The sequence below is a fragment of the Hibiscus syriacus genome, unplaced genomic scaffold, assembly GCF_006381635.1.
Source record: "Hibiscus syriacus cultivar Baekdansim isolate YM2019G1 unplaced genomic scaffold, ASM638163v2 tig00112925_pilon, whole genome shotgun sequence".
NCBI lineage: Eukaryota > Viridiplantae > Streptophyta > Magnoliopsida > Malvales > Malvaceae > Hibiscus > Hibiscus syriacus.
The window spans coordinates 367,981-386,899 of record NW_024063420.1 but is presented as its reverse complement, the minus strand read 5'-3'; the positions used below and the strand labels follow the sequence as shown (position 1 = coordinate 386,899).

The window sequence follows — 18,919 nt, the reverse complement described above, 5'->3', positions numbered from 1 at the left end:
GTGCTATATGATATATGTAAAAATACTATTATGTGATATATAAAAATGTAATGTAAACTACATATAAATGGCGAGACGTGTAAATATATGTACATAGAGAGAAATAAGAGAATAAAATATAATCCATATAATAATGAAATATGAGACTATGTGAATACATGTCTATAAGATAGAGTAGGTAAAAATAGGATATGATAAATCAGTTTGAGAAGCGATATGAACTGGGTAAGCATGTATAAAGTTATATGAACAATAGAAACATGATTGGGTAAGTACATAGTTAGGTGATCATTTATATGAATTAGTATAGAATTATATGATTTAATAATGAGATAAGCTAATAAGATTGACTATAGAATGAAATGGAATAGTATATTATTAGGAAGCTTGAACATAAGTGATAATACGAACATATAAGATAAGCTATAAGGGGAAAACTCATGTGCTTTAAAATTATGACATATAGGTATATGAAATTGAACTAAGTAAATAGATCAGATTAATATATAAGTGATAGAAGTGATATGTGTTATAAGTATGTTATATATTATGAATATAATAGAAGAAGCTTAAGCTATATGAGATTATAAGATATTAAATATGATATGTGATTATGATAAGAAGACATAAATCATGTGAATACAAGTATGGTAAATGATATATATATATATATATATATATATATATATATATATATATAATATATATGACTATGAGTTGGAATAATGTTATATGATTTATACTAGGATAAATTATGAGACTATATATGAAATGAAATGGGTACATATTTTTATGATGAGATGGTGAACTATATGATCATGTGAATATATGTCTATGAGAAGACATAAGAATAAGATATAAGCAAGGTGATAAGAAATGTGAAATGACGTGTAAAGTTAATATAAGTTGTGTAAAATTGATCTACGTGATTATATGTATATGTGATCCAAGTTATGTGACCTAAGATACGTGAAAGGTGGAAGTGAATTATGTGTCTATGTGAATATGTGAAATGAAATAAATAATAATGACCATGTTATGTTTCACGAGAGCAAGAGATATAGTTGGCATGCCAAGAGTAGAGGGTCTACGCGGTCCTTCGGGACATATATGTATCCTTTGGAACATCTGTGAGGTCTTTTGAGACACATACTTGGTCCTTAGAATATGTATATGATTCTTAAGGAATTTCTATGTGGTCTTTATGGACATTTTATATGGCACTTTGGTGCATTTCTACGCGGCACTTTGGTACAATTATACGTGGCACTTCGGTGCATTTATACGAGTTGTGGTGACATCATTAGTGCACAACCTCTATAGACTCACATATCTATAGTTCTCACACGTGTACATGGACTATTAAAGATGTAATATGAGAAAATTATATGTGATGTTATATGTTTATTTGGGTGATATACTATTATATGATGTGTATGTGTATTAAAGATAATAATATATGATAAGGTGATGAACGTAAATGATGATGTGTATTACGTGGTTAAATGAGTCTATGTTGGTTAAAAATGTTAGGTACATGAGAATATGATTATGATATGATAATATAATTGATAGTGAAATAAGGTTAATGATGGAAATGATGAATGATGTGTTATGTGTACATTTGATTATATGTAATGTTATATTGTTTTGTGTGATAACATGATATGATATGTACATGCATGGTTAAGTAGTTAGAATTACCTTTATGACACGTAGGTTCCGAGAAGCGTTAAGAGAAGCTAAGAGGAGCGAGACAGGTCAGTCACTCCTATACGAAAGTTCATATAAGAAAATATTTGGAAATTTATGTATATTGTTATATTAATTGTAGTTGGCATCTACTAAAAGAATTGTACTGAATATGCTCTGATAGGTTTTGTAAAATCAAATGTTTTAATTAATGAAAATCATTTACTTTCTCGAAATTTGGAATTTGTTTTAACCAATTTGTAAAGAAAAATGTTTTGAAAAGTCAATGGGACACCTCAGACTCGTATCCAGATCGGGTACGGATTGGGGGTGTTACACATATGGTACTGATACCAAAGGTAAAGAAAGTATCGATATTCACTAGGTAGTATCGATACTACCAGCTTTGTTCAAATTCCAGAATGCAAAAATAGTATCGATACTATTTTACATAGTAGTATCGATATCATAGTCTTATTATCGATACTATTTGGCCCAACGACTAGTTTTATTTAAAATAACAAAGATAGTACTGATACTCCCTATAGGAGTACCGATACCCTCTGTACTAGGCAATTTTATTTTTGCAGAGAAAAACATCCCCAACGGCTCTAAAAGACTCCCAACGGCTAGAAACGACCACAACTTCATTCCAACATATAAATACAATTTCAAGACACTTGAAAAGAGTTTTTCATTCCTATTTTACTTTATCTTGTAAATATTTTGTTATTGTGAGCTTTAATTCTTTGTAAACACCTATCTTAGAGAGACTTTATGTTAAACTATATTTTGATATAACAATTAAGGCAAACTATTTTTGGACTTGAATTGAATTTATTCAAAGTTTTCAAAAATAATTCAAAGTCTATTTAACTTGGAATTGAGCGCAAAATATTTTTCTGGACAAGCAGTACCGATACTGTTCTTACAATATCGATACCTCATGTACAGTACCGATATTGTTCATATGGTACCGATACCAAAGGTAAGGGAAATACCGATACCACCAGCATTGCTCAAATTCCATAATGCAAAAATGGTACCGATACCCAAAGGGGTACCAATACTACTTTACATAGTAGTATCGATGCTATAGGTACAATATCGATACCATCAGGGCCCAACGACTAGTAACGACTAGTTGATTTAAATATAAACAAAGGTAGTCCTGATGCTCCCTTTAGGAGTACTGATACCCTCTGTTTTGGGAAATTTTACTTTGCATAGATTTCAATCCCAAACGGCTAGAAATCATCCCTAACGGCTAGAAATGGCCACAACTTCATTCCAACATATAAATACAAGTTCAAGACACTTGAAGAAGGGTTAGAACACCTATCCAAGCATTCATACACAAGAGAAAAATTTTCCAATCTTATTTTTATCTCTCTTGTAAATATTTGTGTTTTTAATGAGCTAAATTTGCAAACACCCTACATTTGAGAGGTTTTATTGTTTACTTCATTTTTACCTTTTATAAAATGTGATTGGTTCTATCTTAGTCAAGTGAAATGATAAGGAGTGTAAAGGTTATCTCTTTATCCTTGAAAAAGAAAGAACAAATTAGTGAATTTGTTAGAAAATCTTAAGTGAGGAGCTTAGGTAGTGGAGGTAGACTTAGTCGAGAAGTCGAACTACTATAAATCCTTGTGCCAAATTTCTCTAATTTTGACTCTCCTTATTCCCTAAACAAATTATTGTCATTTCACCCCCTTGTGCAATTTTCAGTTGTTCAATTGAGCCTCTTCGATCCTAAAAATTGGTATCAGAGCTTGACTCATTAGAAGGTTTAACCACCTTGAGACGATCCTAGGAGAAGCTCTACCGTTTCTTGACGCAATTGACAAAGAGATGGCTTCAACCTCCGGTGCCTATTACATTGAAGATTAACAACCGTCAACAAGCCACCCTACCTCAATAGAGAAAACTACGCCTATTGGAAGAATATGATGATGCTCTTCATTCAAGCAAATGATCTAGGTGCTTGGAACTCAATCATGAAAGGTTACCCACTCCACCAGGTGAGATAGATGATTGGAGTGATGGAGAGAAGAAGAAGCTCCAACTAAATGCTAAGGCTATGCACATCTTCTTTTGTGCATTAGGCTCAGATGAATATGGAAGAGTCTCATCTTATTCCAATGCCAAGGAAATATGGGATAAGCTCCAAGTCACTCATGAAGGAACCAATGAAGTGAGGGAAACCAAGATAAGCCTTCTCAATCATAACTATGAGACTTTCAAGATGAAACCCGATGAAGACATCAAAGCTATAAAGGATAGATTTTCCGTGATTATCAACAGTCTCAAGGGATTTGGAGAAGTAATCACTAATGAGAAGCTTGTGAGGAAGATAATCTACTCTTTTCTAAAGTCTTGGCAATCGAAGAAGACTGTGATTATTGAAGCTAAAAACCTAAAGTCTCTCACTTTTGATGAGCTAATTGATTTTATTCTCACTCATGAGTTAATGGTGAAGGAAGAGGAAGAAGATGAAGAGAAGCAAAAAAAAGAAAAAGAATGAGGTAGGCATTGCCTTCAAGTCCACCAATGAGTGCTATCAAGATTTAAATGAAGAGGTGGATGAAGACGACGATAAAGAAGAAGAGATGGCAAAGCTCTTCAAAAAGTTCAAGAGATTCATGTCTTCTAAGGAAATGAAACATAAATCGAGCAAGAAGAAGAGTCCCCCGGTGTGCTTCAATTGTCAAAGAACGGGGCATGTCAAGTATGAATGTCCCCTCCTAAAGAAGAAGGTATCATCCAAGAAAAAGGAATTTGTGGCAGCTTGGAGTGATGAAGATAACTCCAATGATAAAGATTAAGTAGCCAATCTATGCATCATGGCCATCGAAGAAGATTCAATGGTATCTTCTAACTCAAATGATTTAAATTCACATTCTTTTGATGATTTACAAGAAGCTTATAATGAGTTGTATTTGGAATTTGAGACCATGAATTTCAAATATAAGAAATTAATTTCAAAACTTAAAGTTGAAAATGATTTGGTTTTGAAAGCAAAAGTTGATTTTGAAAATCAAAATGAAAATTTGAAAAATGATTTAGAGGTTTCAAAAGTCATAATCAATGATTTAGAAAAAGAAAATTTTAATTTGAAAGTTAAGTTTGAAAGCTTAACAAAAGGAAAAGAATTAATTTTTAAAAACAACTCATTATGTCTAAAAATGGCAAAATGCTCACATTGTCATTTTTATGGTCATTTGGAACATACTTGTCCCATAAAGAAAAGAAAATCTTTTAAAAGTAGACAAGTATGGGTTCCTAAGGGAACAAGGGGCATTGAAACTAACGTCCAAGGATCCAAAGCAATTAGGATACCAAAATCTAAATAAATGTCTCTTATAAGTGTATATGAGCAATGGTGATGAAAGTGATGATATTCAAATGCTCTAGCCACACTTGAAAAAGGAATGGGTAATCTCTAAGCTTAATGTTTTTATTTTTGGATATTTGGTTGCTCATTTTGTTTATGCATGCATAAGTTTTGATTTTAAATGATTATGTATTGTTTTTAAATCTCATGTATGTTGAAAAATGATTTATGATGAACATTTTAAAGTTTTAATGATTTTTCATAATTTTTAGTTCATCATAATGAATTTTGGTCAAAATTGATTTTCAATGCAAATGATATCTCTCTAACAGTTTATATCAACTTTTCAAATGCTTTGATTTTACAAATTTTAAATTTTTGACCTTAATTTTAAATGGTTATGCAAGTGATTTATTATAAATGATATATCTCTAACAATTGATATATATTTTTCAAATGCATAACATTTTTGGATTGCTTATGCACATGCACTTAAATTCAACATTTGGTATTGCGTAAAGTATTTTAGACTTGGATACATTGAATTTCATGTGTTACTAACATGGTTGTTACTCTTTGTTGAAATTCAATTTTGTTTAAGTTTCAAGCTTTTAAAGTCAAATTTTGTTTGGAATGCACTTTTTGAGGGGAAGCTTTTTGATTTTTCAAATGATTTTAAGATAAAATTTAACACTGACTCTCCAAAGTTATTTTAGAACTTTAAAGTTGAATTGTTTTTTATATAACAAAAATGGGGAGAAGTATGGTTTGAAAAATTCAATTTCTTAATGAAAAAGGGAGAGCTGAACATTTTCATATATTTTCCAACAATTGGTATATTTTTCATTAAATATTCTATTAATGGGGAGTTATGCCAAAAACAAATTTTCAAATGTTTTGTTTATCAAAAGGGGGAGATTGTTAAACTATATTTTGATATAATAATTAAGGAAAATGTTTTTGGACTTGAATTGAATTTATTTAAGGTTTTCAAAAATAATTCAAAGCACATTTAACTTGGAATTGAGCATAAAATATTTTTCTGGACAAATAGTACCGATATTGTTCTTACAATATCGATACCTCAAGAACAGTGTTGATATGTTCATATAGTACCGATACCAAAGGTAAGGTAAGTATCGATACTCACTAGGTAATATCGATACTACCAACATTGCTCAAATTCCAGAATGCAAAAATGGTACCGATACCTAAAGTACCAATACTACTTTGCACAATACTATCGATATCATAGGAATAATATCGATACCATCAGGGACCAACGAATAGTAACGACTAGTTGATTTAAATATAAACAAAGGTAGTACCGATACTCCCTTTAGGAGTATCGATAACCTCTGTTTTTAGCAGTTTTATTTTGTAGAGATTTCATCCCCAAACGGCTATAAATCATCCCCAACGACTAGAAATGGCCACAACTTCATTCCAAAATATAAATTCAAGTTTAGACACTTGAAGAAGGGTTAAAACACCTATCCAAGCATTTAAACACAAGCGAAGAATTTTTTAATCTTATTTTCATATCTCTTGTAAATATTTGTGTTTTTAGTGAGCTAAATTTGTAAACACCCTACCTTTGAGAGGTTTTATTGTTTACTTCTTTTTACCTTTTGTAAAATGAGATTGGTTCTATCTTAGCCAAGTGAAAAGATAGGGAGTGTAAAGGTTATCTCTTTATCCTTGAAAAAGAAAGAACAAATTAGTGAATTTGTTAGAAAATACTAAGTGAGGGGCTTAGGTAGTGGATGTAGACTTAGTTAAGAAGTTGAACCACTATAAATCCTTGTGAAAAATTTCTCTATTTTTTACTCTCCTTACTCCCTAAACAAATTATTGACATTTCACCCCCTTGTGCAATTTTCGATTGTTCAATTGAGCCTCTTCGATCCAAACATTTTTTACATTTTTTTCTTTGTAAAGGGGGATTGGTTTTAGTTTAGCCAATTGTAAAACTAGGGAGTGTAAAGGTTATCTCTTGATCCTGTAAAAACAAAGAACAAATTAGTGAATTTGTTAGAAAATAGTTAGTAGAGGTAGACTTGATTGAGAAGTCGAACCACTATAAATCGCTGTGCAATTTGTTTATCTTTCTAATCTTCTACTCCCTAAACACAATAACCAATGCAACCTCTCTTGGCAAACTTTTTAGGTTGTCATTTGAGCCTCTTTGATCTTAATAATTGGTATCAGAGCTTAACTCGTTAGAATGTTTCACATCCTTGATACTATCCTCGAAGAAGCTCTACCGATTCCCGACGTAACCGACAAAGAAATGACTTCAACATCCGGTGCTTATTACATGGAAGATTATCAACCAATCAACTAGCCACCCTACTTCAATGAAGAATATGATGATGCTCTTCATTCAAGCAAATGATCTAGGAGATTGAAAATCAATTATAAAGGGTTACTCCACTCCACTCGATAAGATGGATGATTGGAGTAATGGAGATAAGAAAAAGTTCCAGCTCAATGCTAAGGCTATGCACATCCTCTTTTGTGCATTAGACCCAGATAAATATGGAAGAGTCTCCTCTTATTCCAATGCCAAGGAGATATGGGACAAGCTCCAAGTCACTCATGAAGGAACGGATGAGGTGAAAGAAACCAATATAAGTCTTCTCAACCATAACTACTAGAATTTCAAGATGAAACCCGATGAAGACATCAAAGCTATGACAGATTGATTTTTTGTGATTGTCAACGGTCTCATGGGATTTGGAGAAGTAATCCTTAATGAGAAGCTTGCGAGGAAGATGATCTACTCTCTTCCAAAGTATTGACAATAGAAGAAGACGGCGATTATCGAAGCTAAAAACCTAAAGTCTCTCACTCTCGATGAGCTAATTGGTTCTCTTTTCACTCATGAGTTGATGGTGAAGAAAGAGGAAGAAGATGAAGAGAAGAAAAACAAGAAAAAGAAGGAGGTAGACATTGCCTTCAAGTCCACCAATGAGAGCTATCAAGATTCAAATGAAGAGGTAGATGAAGATGATTATGAAGAAGATATGGCTAAGCTCTTCAAAAGATTCAAGAGATTCATGACTTCTAAGGAAGTGAAGCATAAATCAAGCAAAAAGAATAGTCCCCGGTGTGCTTGAATTTTTAAAGAACGGGGCATGTCAAATATGAATGTCCCCTCCTAAAGAAGAAGGGATCAGACAAGAAAAAGGCATTTGTGGTAGCTTGGAATGATGAAGATGAAGTAGCCAACATATGCCTCATGGCTATCTAAGAAGATTCAATGGTATCTTTTAACCCCAAATAAATTAAATTCTCATTCTTTTGATGAGTTACAAGATGCTTATAATGAGTTATATTTGGAATTTGAGTCCATAAATTCCAAATATATGAAATTAATTTCAAAACTTAAAGTTGAAAATGATTTGGTTTTAAAAGCAAAAGTTGATTTTGAAAATCAAAATGAAAATTTGAAAAATGATTTAGAGCTTTCAAAAGTCAAAATCAATGATTTAGAAAAGAAAATTTTGATTTGAAAGTGAATCTTGAGATCTTAACAAAAGAAAAAGAATTAATTTATAAAAACAACTCATTGCGGTTAAAAATGGCAAAATGCTCACATTGTCATTTTCACGGTCATTTGGAACATGCTTGTCCTATAAAAAATCTTTTAAAATTAGAAAAGTATAGGTTCCTAAGGGAACAAGGGGAATTGAAACTAACGTCTAAGGATCCAACGCAATTTAGATACCAAAATCCAAATAAATGTCTCTTGTAGGTGTGTGGGAGCAATGATGATGAAAGTGATGATATTAAAATGCTCTAGCCACACTTGAAAAGATATGGGTAACCTCTAAGCTTAATGTTTTAATTTTGATTATTTGGTTGCTCATTTAAGTTTATGCATGCATGAGTTTTAATTTTAAATGATTATGCATTGTTTTTAATCTCATGTATGTTGAAAAGTGCTTTATGATGACATTTTAAAGATTTAATGATTTTCATAATTTTTTAGTTCACCATAATGAATTTTGGTCAAAATTGGTTTTAAATGCAAATGATATCTCTCTAACAATTGATATCAATTTTTTAATGCTTTGATTTTACAAATTTTAAATTTTTTAACCTTAATTTTAAATGTTTATGCAAATGATTTATTATAAATGATATATCTCTAACAATTGATATCTATTTTTCAAATGCATAACATTTTTGGAAAGCTTTATACATATGCACTTAATTTCAACAATTGGTATTGCATAAAGTATTTTAAACTTGGATATATTTCATTTCATGTGCTACTAACATGTTTGTTATTCTTTGTTAAAATTCAATTTTGTTTAAGTGTCAACTTTTAAAGTCAAATTTTTATTTGGAATGAACTTTTTGAGGGGGAGCTTTAATTTTTCAAATGTTTTTAATGTCAAGTTTATCACTTACTCTCCAATGTTATTTTAAAACTTTAAAGTTGAATTATTTTTGATATAACAAAAAGGGGGAGAAGTATGGTTTGAAAAATTCAATTTCTTAATGAAAAAGGGGAGCTGAACTTTTTCATATTTTTCTAACAATTGGTTTTCATTAAATATTTTATTAAGGGAGAGTTTTGCCAAAATTAATTTTTCAAATGTTTTGTTATATCAAAAAGGGGGAGATTGTTGAACTATATTTTGATATAACAATTTATGGCAAAATGTTTTTGGACTTGAATTGAATTTATTCAAAGTTTTCAAAAATAATTCAAAGTCCAATTAACTTGGAATTGAGCACAAAATGTTTTTCTGGACAAAAATAATACCGATACTGTTCATATGATACCAATACCAAAGGTAAGGGAAATATCGATAGTCACTAGGTAGTATCGATACTACCAGCTTTGCTCAAATTGCATAATACAAAAATGGTACCGATACCTAAAAGGGTACTAATACTACTTTAAATAGTAGTATCGATACCACATGCTTAGTATCGATACCATCAGGCCCAACGACTAGTGATGGCTAGTTTTATTTAAAAATAACAAAGGTCATACTGATACCCTTTGTACTGTGCAGTTTTTATTTTTGCAGAGAAAAACATCCCCAACTGCTAGAAACGACCCCAACTTCATTCCAACATATAAATACAAGTTCAAGACACTTGAACAATGGTTAGAACACCTATCCAATCAATCAAACACAAGAGAAGAGTTTTTCATTCCTATTTTACTTTCTCTTGTAAATATTTTGTTCTTGTTAGCTTTATTTCTTTGTAAACACCTACCTTAGAGAGGTTTTCTTGTTTACATTTCTTTTTCTTTGTAAAAGGGGATTGGTTCTATTTTTTCCAATTGAAAAACTAGGGAGTGTAAAGGTTATCTCTTGATCCTATAAAAAGAAAGAACAAATTAGTGAATTTGTTAGAAAATCCTTGGTGAGGAGCTAAGGTAGTGGAGATAGACTTGGTTGAGAAGTCGAATCACTATAAATCGTTGTGCAATTTGTCTATCTTTCTAATATCCTTACTCCCTAAACACAATAACCAATTCAACCCCTCTTGGTAAACTTTTTCGTTTGTCATTTGAGCATCTTCGATCCTAACAGTAAGTGGCAAATTATGTTATAAAGTCATAAGGTATTAGAAGTGTCATGAAAGTAAAAGTGTAGATACTATTAAAGTTGTATTTATAATTCAATGAGGGACAGAGTTATAAGTACAAACAATAATTGATTCTTAAATCAGCTATATAAAGGGGTTATGGCTTTAAAAGTTCAGGGATTGAAAGTGAAATATTCTGGTATTGGATTAAATTATGAGGAATGAAAGTATGAAGGGTAATGTGGTCTTTCATGTAAAAGATATTTATCTCTTATTAAGAGATAAGCATGTGGGGTGAGGGAGTAACTGGAAGCTTATCTTCTTGTCTTCTTCTCCCCGTAAGCCTCAGTTAAAGGTGAGTTTAATTTTGCTGTTTAATTCTTGGATTTATAAGTTGGTTTTGAGTATTTGAGTGTTATATAAGCTTAAGAAAGCTTATATAAGCTTAAAACATCAAGAAGAGATAATTAGAAAGGAAATTTTATTAAAGGTTTAGAAAAGAATTTTTGATATAAAGAGGTTTTTGAAGTTCTATTGATGAATTTGATTTGTCATTAGAAGGATTAAGAAGATTGAAGCATTAGAAATGAATTTAGAACATATGGAAAGTTTGAGGAAATTATTTGATTCAAGAGTTATAGTGAGATATTTAAGATAATGAAATGTTATAATGTTTAAAGAGGGTTTATATATGTATAGATAAGTTTAAGGGTATGAGGAGAGGTAAATAATTAGAGTTTGGGGTAAAGTGTTGGAAATTTTCAGGCTAAGAAGCATTTTTTGGGTGAGGGGTAGCGGTACCTGTTGAGTGGGTATCGATACTACAAGACAATTTATGAGGAATTGATGCATGGCGTATCGATACCTGTATGAATAGTATCGATACCATATAGAGGAGGTATTGACACCTATGTGGAGGGTATCAATACCAGGGAACATCGAAGCTAATTTTGGTATTGGTACCAGGATAGGGTATCAGTACCCTAGCATAGAGGTAACGGTACCATAAGGGTTAGGGGTGTAAACGAGCCAAATCGAGCTTGAGTATTGCTGAGCTCGACTCGACTCGACTCAACTCAAAAACTTGAAATGGAGCTTGACTCGACTTGAAAACTCGCGAGCTTAATTTTTTCAAGCTCGACTCGAACTCGAAATCCTGAATTGAAGCTCGTGAGGAGTTTGAAAAGGCTCGAAATGAAAAAAAAATTCTTAAACTTAACTCGATTGAAGCCTCAAACTCAAACTCAAACATGAACCTTAAATACATGAAATCTTATTGTATTTTTAAAAAAAATCAATACATGAATATTAATATTATTAATAATTTATTTTTTTAAAATAAAATCTTAATATATTATATTTTCGAGCTGCTCACGAGCTTTTCGAGTCAAATATCGAGTAGCTTATTTCGGCTCGTTAAGAACTCGAGTCGAGCTCGAGCTCGAGTCTATTCGATCCGAGTATTTATCGAGCCTTGATCGAGTCGATCTCGAGTAGCTCACGATCTGTCTCGTCTGATTTACATCCCTACTAAGGGTAGTACCGATACTACTTAAGTTGATATCACTTAAGTTGGAAAGTTGGAATTGGAGTTTTATTTGGTTTGCATTAATATGAAATCGTATCAAGTAATTAAAATATCGACATTCATTAAATTTCGTATTTGTGTAGATATCGATCGGAAGAAAAGTTCAAATAGACTGACAGAGTAAGATTCGTGAGAGAGAACAAGAACTTGATATTTGCAAGTAATCAAGGTGAGTACATGATATTAAATGTAGTTAGGTTATAGAATTAAGACTTGCATATGTCTAGATGTAAGTACATCTCTATGTGTATGATTTATGTGAATACATGTATGTGTGTTAAATTATGTGAATATGTGTAAATTGATATAAGCTATATGAATACAAGAAAATGTGAACATGTGACAGAAGTTATGAGGTAAAGAGATATATGATATGAGATAGGACATATGTGGTTACATGAGACATGATATGAAAAAGAGTATAAGTATATGTGATAAGATATGTGAAAGTGAATTATATGAAAAATGTGCTACTTGTAAGTGAACCACGTGATTATATGAATATATGAAATAATATAATGAAAACGCCCATGTTTTGTGTTATGAGAGCTAGGGGTATAGTTGGCATGCTAAGAGTCGAGTGTTCTACGTGATCCTTCAGGACATATATGTAATTCTATGGAATATATATGTGGTACTTCGATACACTTATTTGGTCTATTGTATTATATATATGGTTCTTAAGGAGTGGTCCTTCGGGATATAGTGGTCCTTCGGGACAAATTCTAAGTGCCCTTAGTGGGAATTATACGAGTTGTGGTGACATCATATGTGCACAACCTCTATGTACTCACATACCTTATGTTCTCAGAAGTATACATGGGCTTTAAAGTGAATAAATAAATAAACTTGGCTTGATACTATGTGTCCTTTATTGTAATATGATCTATTTGTTTTATGATGTGTATAGAAATGATAAGTACATATTTACATGATAACAAAGAATTAATGACAATAATATAATTAATGTTTAGCATGTTAATGATGATATATGTGTATATGTAAGTATTGTGTTGACTGATATGTATATGCATTTGCTAAGTAGTTATAAATCCATTATTTATTTACATGTCTCACTAAGTCTATGACTTAGCGTGTGATTGTTTCACTCGTAGGATCCAAGACGTACTAAGAGAAGATAGGTAGTGGAGACAACATAACCTCATTGAAGATCAGATCAGAAGAATTACTATTAGTATGTCTTTTATTGTAATATGTATATATAGATATAATGTTGGCATGTATTTAAAGGATTAAATTGTATAAGCTCTGAACCGTTTTGTAAATGTTTTGAGTAGTTATATGTAAATTATATGTTTTAAATTGAGTTTGAATATTTTTCCATTTGATACAAGAAAATGATTTGTAAAGTTGATGTGACATCTCAGACTCGTATTTGAGTCGGATACGGGTTGATAGTGTTACATCAACCTTCTAGATAATCTCCAACAATGGATTCAGGTACGCTTCCGCAAATCTAGTTTATTTTATTCTTGATGGTTTGACATGATTAGATCCTAGATAGTTTTCATATTTATTATGGTTTGGTTCTAACATTTTCATGTATTATATTAATTTACCAAGTAAATACGAGAATTTATATAAGTGTTATGTTGTATTCAAATTACATTAATTTCAAAGATAAGGATGATCGGATGCATCTCTAGCTAATTGGATATAATTATGTATTTTGTAGTCTCATTCAATCAAGCGGTCTAAAATATTACTTCAATTGTATAAGAGGGATAAATCATATATTGATCAAGTATATTCCACTACATGGATTATGATATGTCCAACATTAGTCTTTATAGTTCAACCAGTTATGCCACATGTTCAATTGTATCAAAACATACGAGTCACAATGTTGGGAGAATGATGATATCAAATTTGAAGATCATACATGAAGTTATCACTATGAGTAATGTTGTTACTGTCACATAATGATCCAATAAACTTACTCATAACGAACTAGTCTAATATGTTGTTCTCCAGCACATTCATATATATTGGTTTTGACATCTCTATGTTAATGAAAAAACTTTGTAATCAATCAACTACACATTAATCTTATGCATTATTGTTGTCCAAGGTCACAATAATATTTGACTAAATACCTTTAAGAACCATCACATTATTCTCATGACTTTATTATACTTCAGTTTATTTTTATGCATAGAATAATAAGTGAAACAATAATAGCAATATCTTATATTAATAAATAAGATAAATTAAATGTCATTACAATGATTTCATGATTAATGCCCACAATCTCCATTATATTTCTTCGCAGTTAATGCAATGTAATTATAGTCATGCCCGTTCGTTTGCATGTGTATTTTGTGACATGTCACAGGGCCACAAAATTTGGGGGCCTCCCCCATAAACACCATTTAGACATGTCTGTGTATAATTTTTGTGCCCTAACGACATTTTTGTTCAAAGGAAAAACAAAATTTTCGTTTGGTTCTCGGGAAAATGACAGATAAAGTTGCAAGCATATATTTTGACAATATCTTTAATCATTTTTTACGATGAATTTTAGTAAAAAAAAATCTTGTAGCTCCATCATAATTTTAAATTTGACAAACTAATCCTTATTATAAAATATTTTAATAACCTCGTTTTAAAATGTATCACAATGCCTACAATTCCTTTGGGACAAGCCTGATTATAGCAACTTCAATGGCCAGACGGAGCAACAAGTGGCCTAAACCTCCAGTAAACATTATAAAAATCAATGTGGACGGTGCATGCATTGCAGACTTACACACAATTTCTATAGGTGTGGTAGCTAGAGATCATGCAAGTATGATTATGGCTGGACATGCACGTAAACTGAGTCGTGTTTCTAACCCCGGAGTCGTGGAAGCAAAGGCGTTCACCGAAGGCATCAAACTAGCTGTGGAGAAAGGTTATGGCTCAATTGTGGTTAAAGGAGATGTCACATGTATAATTAATTAATAAGCCCGTCAAGCCAAAGCAGGACCTTCATCTTCGAGAAAGGTGTCTCTTTTGACAAACAATAATTGAATCCTATTAAATTTGTCCATCGAGAAGCAAATAACACGACATATTCTAGCTAAATGGGTGTTAAATTGCAATTCTCCAATTTAGCTTCAATTTGATTATCCGAAATGAGTTTTCACAAATGTATTAGATGATGTCACTTTCGACTCCTCACGTTTGCGAATGGAGCAAACTGGATTGGGAGGATCTCCCTCGCCTCTGCAGTACCCGAACTAGATTAATCAGTCAATAGATCGGATACCAGTGATTAATTAAAAAAAACGGTGTATTCATATTTAATATATTTGGACTTTGATAAAGAAAAACGACTTTAAAATTGTTGATAATGATATGAACTAAAATTACTAAACTGAAGTTTAGATACTGGAATCAAAATATTAATTAATAATATTAATTTCCATCCACTAACCAAATACTGCTTCAGTTGACTTGGACCTAAGAGAATATTGATTTTATCTACATGACTGCATTACACCACTTTATATTGGAAAGTGAATGGAATAAAAACGTAATTAAAATATTTCAAAGTTTTAAGTAATAAGGGAATTGACAAAAAAATATAAATTAAATAGTAATATAATAAAAGTATTTATTTATTTATTTTAATAAATTTATAACAAATAAAATATACTATCATCAATAATAAATATATGTATAATTATAGACAATATTGTATATGAGAAATATGACATTAAAACCCCCAAAAAAATTGAAATCTTTATAATAAAAATAATTCATTTATAAATATTAAAAATAAAATAATATAATCAACTGAAATTAGTTTAAGTGGTAGACAACTTGATATAGTTTAAATAAGGTATCGAGTTTAAATTTTTGTGTATACATAAAATCAATGTTGGTAAACTCATCCACCAAAATTAGATGTGCGAAGTCTTAAAATCGGGAGTATAACAAAAAAAAAAAAAAGGAATATTATAAAATGAGAAAATACACCTCATTTCTTGGAATGGAAGAAAACGAACGCAATGCGCGGTTTGCGTTTGTATTGGCGTTGACCTCAAAACTCAAATCCCAAGTAAAGAAGACGCTTTAACTAACCTCTACCCACGAACTTTCCACTGCCGATTTTTTCTAATAAACCCAAACCAAGTTGTTTACTTTTATTGGCCGTTACAAAGAAGCCCACCCTCCACTCCAATTACCAATATATCCCCAATTCTCCCCTTCTTTACCTTAAATTTTATTATTCCCAATCTTTTTATATATATATTCCAAAATTGAATATATTTTAGATATTCATCCAGTAAAATTAGGTGTACGACTCGAATCAGTTTAAATTACTCAAAACAAAATCTTAAGAACGGAAAAAAGGGTGTGAAGACTACGACTCCACACGAATTTTATTCGCATTGAATGCTTTGTTAACTCACTTAAATATCCTCATATGTACATTCTATAAAATGTGAATACATGTAAAATTCCAACAATAAAAAAGAAAATACAAACAAGTTTTGTAATTTAGTTCAAAGAGAAGGGGCAATGAACACTTTGAATCAGTCTATTATTATTAAATACCACCACCCCATTATCTTATCTTATTCCCCCACAAGCTTCCCACCCTCATCACTCAATTTATTTAAGAATAAAAGAGGGGAAAAACGCACACACACAAAGTCGTGTAATTATCATGGATAGAGAGCAGGAAGAGCTTCAATTCCTGGGTTTCTTTGGCATATTGAAAGAATCATTGAAGATCATATGTTCATGGAGAAAAATCTTCACCCAGATTACTCTTTCCTTCATTTTCCCTCTCTCCTTCATCTTCCTAGCTCACATCCAAATCTCACAGCTCATTTTCGCTAATATTTTGAATAACCAAGACGCCTTGAACTATACACAAGCAGGGACGCTTGGGTACGATAAATTGTCTGATGTAATATCGTCTGAATGGGTTTCGTTTTGGCTCTTCAAAGCTGCGTATTTCACTTTCCTTCTCATCCTTTCACTCCTCTCAACGTCGGCCGTGGTTTACACGATCGCATGCATTTACACAGGCAAGGAAACCTCGTTCAAGAAGGTCATCAGCGTCGTACCCAAGGTTTGGAAGCGGCTTTTCGTGACGTTCCTGTGGAGTTTCGCCATCGTTTTCTTCTACGACGTCGCTTCCGGCGTGGTGTTGTTGGTGCCTCTAGCTGTTTTGGGATTCGGCGGGTTGGGGATGTCTGTTTTCGTTCTTCTCTTCATCCCCTACTTGGCGGGACTGGTCTATGTTTCCTTGGTCTGGCAATTGGCCAGCGTGGTTTCGGTGTTGGAAGAGGATTACGGGATGAAAGCCGTGAAGAAGAGCAAGGCGTTGATAAAGGGTAAGATCGGGGTGGCGGCCGCCGTGTTTCTGGTGCTCGTCGTTGGTTTTATCGGGATCCAAGCCGTGTTCGAGATCAGCGTGTTGTTTTATTGGTCGATGAGCGTAGAAATGAGAATCGGGATTCCGATTCTTTGCTTCGTGATGCTGTTTAGCGTCATGCTGTTCGGTCTCGTTGCTCAAACGGTCATCTACTTCGTGTGCAAATCGTATCACCATGAGAATATAGACAAGTCTTCTTTAGCCGATCATCTCGAAGTTTATCTTGGGGAGTATGTTCCTCTCAAGGCCAAGGATGTCCAACTTGAACAATTTCATGTGTAATTTTCTCTATTGAATAAGTTTGACTTTGCTTTGAAGAAGATGGAAATTGAGGATGATTCCTTGGGTTCTATAAATAAGCTAAAATTACATATACTTTCCAATCGGATGCATTATTTGAGGAAGCTCCTCTAATAGCAGAGAAGTGTGATTGCTACGTTTTTCCGATACACTAGACGTCATGCAAATATGGCTGCACATGTATTGTCCAAGCACAGCCTCCAAGTAAACGGTGATAACAACAGCATACAACGGATGAATTTATATCTTTTCTTTAATAGTACAAAACGATTATAAAATAATATTTATTTAAAATTTTCTAATTATTAATAAAATATACAGAGACACAATTATTTAAATAAAAAATCTTTATGAATAATAATATTCTTTATAACTATTGAGACTATTTAATGAGCTCATATCTATTAAATATGAGTAGTTCTCCTTTTTTTTTATAAATAAAAGTATTTTATATATAATATATGTATACATATAAAATTATTTTAGTGAAATGATAAAATAATTATATATAAATTTATTAATCTTATGTTAAATTTTTAAATAGTGTATTTTTTTATATCATCTTCTATTTATTTATTTAACAATCTAAACTGAAACTAATCTCATTGAATCAAGTAAGATCATAAATGTTTCTTATTAAATATATAATAAATACACTATAATGTTAACTACCATTTAAAAACATATTATTTTAGTTAGAATCCGATGAATCTACGATATTAATACAGTCAGAAATCATAATAATAGAGATGATAATTAAATTTATTAATTATTTTTAAAGAAAATTGTGATTATGATTGTATTTATTATATTTGAAGAGATATACACCTACACTAGTTTTTATTAAAAAGAATTATATAAAAGAAAGAAGATTAACAGCGCCTCTAATGACTACAACCAGGCACCCCACTGTCCCAAGAACGTCATGAGGATCCAAAAGGTAAGCAGTGCTACTAACATGGTGGCTACCGCCGTTTTGGTTCCACGTTTTTCAACTATCATTACCTCTCACGTTTCCGCCGCTTCTTTTTCCTCTCCGTTGAGCTAA

General features: G+C 31.8%; 1 protein-coding gene across 1 annotated transcript; it reads left to right on the top strand.

The window, feature by feature from the left end:
• The first annotated feature begins 790 nt into the window (after positions 1-790).
• Positions 791-17,906, top strand: LOC120184569. The gene is made up of 2 exons (XM_039188996.1): positions 791-799; positions 16,853-17,906. The coding sequence occupies exons 1-2, from the start codon at positions 793-795 to the stop codon at positions 17,851-17,853; spliced, it is 1,008 nt and encodes a 335-aa protein (XP_039044927.1). The 5' UTR covers positions 791-792; the 3' UTR covers positions 17,854-17,906.
• Positions 17,907-18,919: the final 1,013 nt, after the last annotated feature.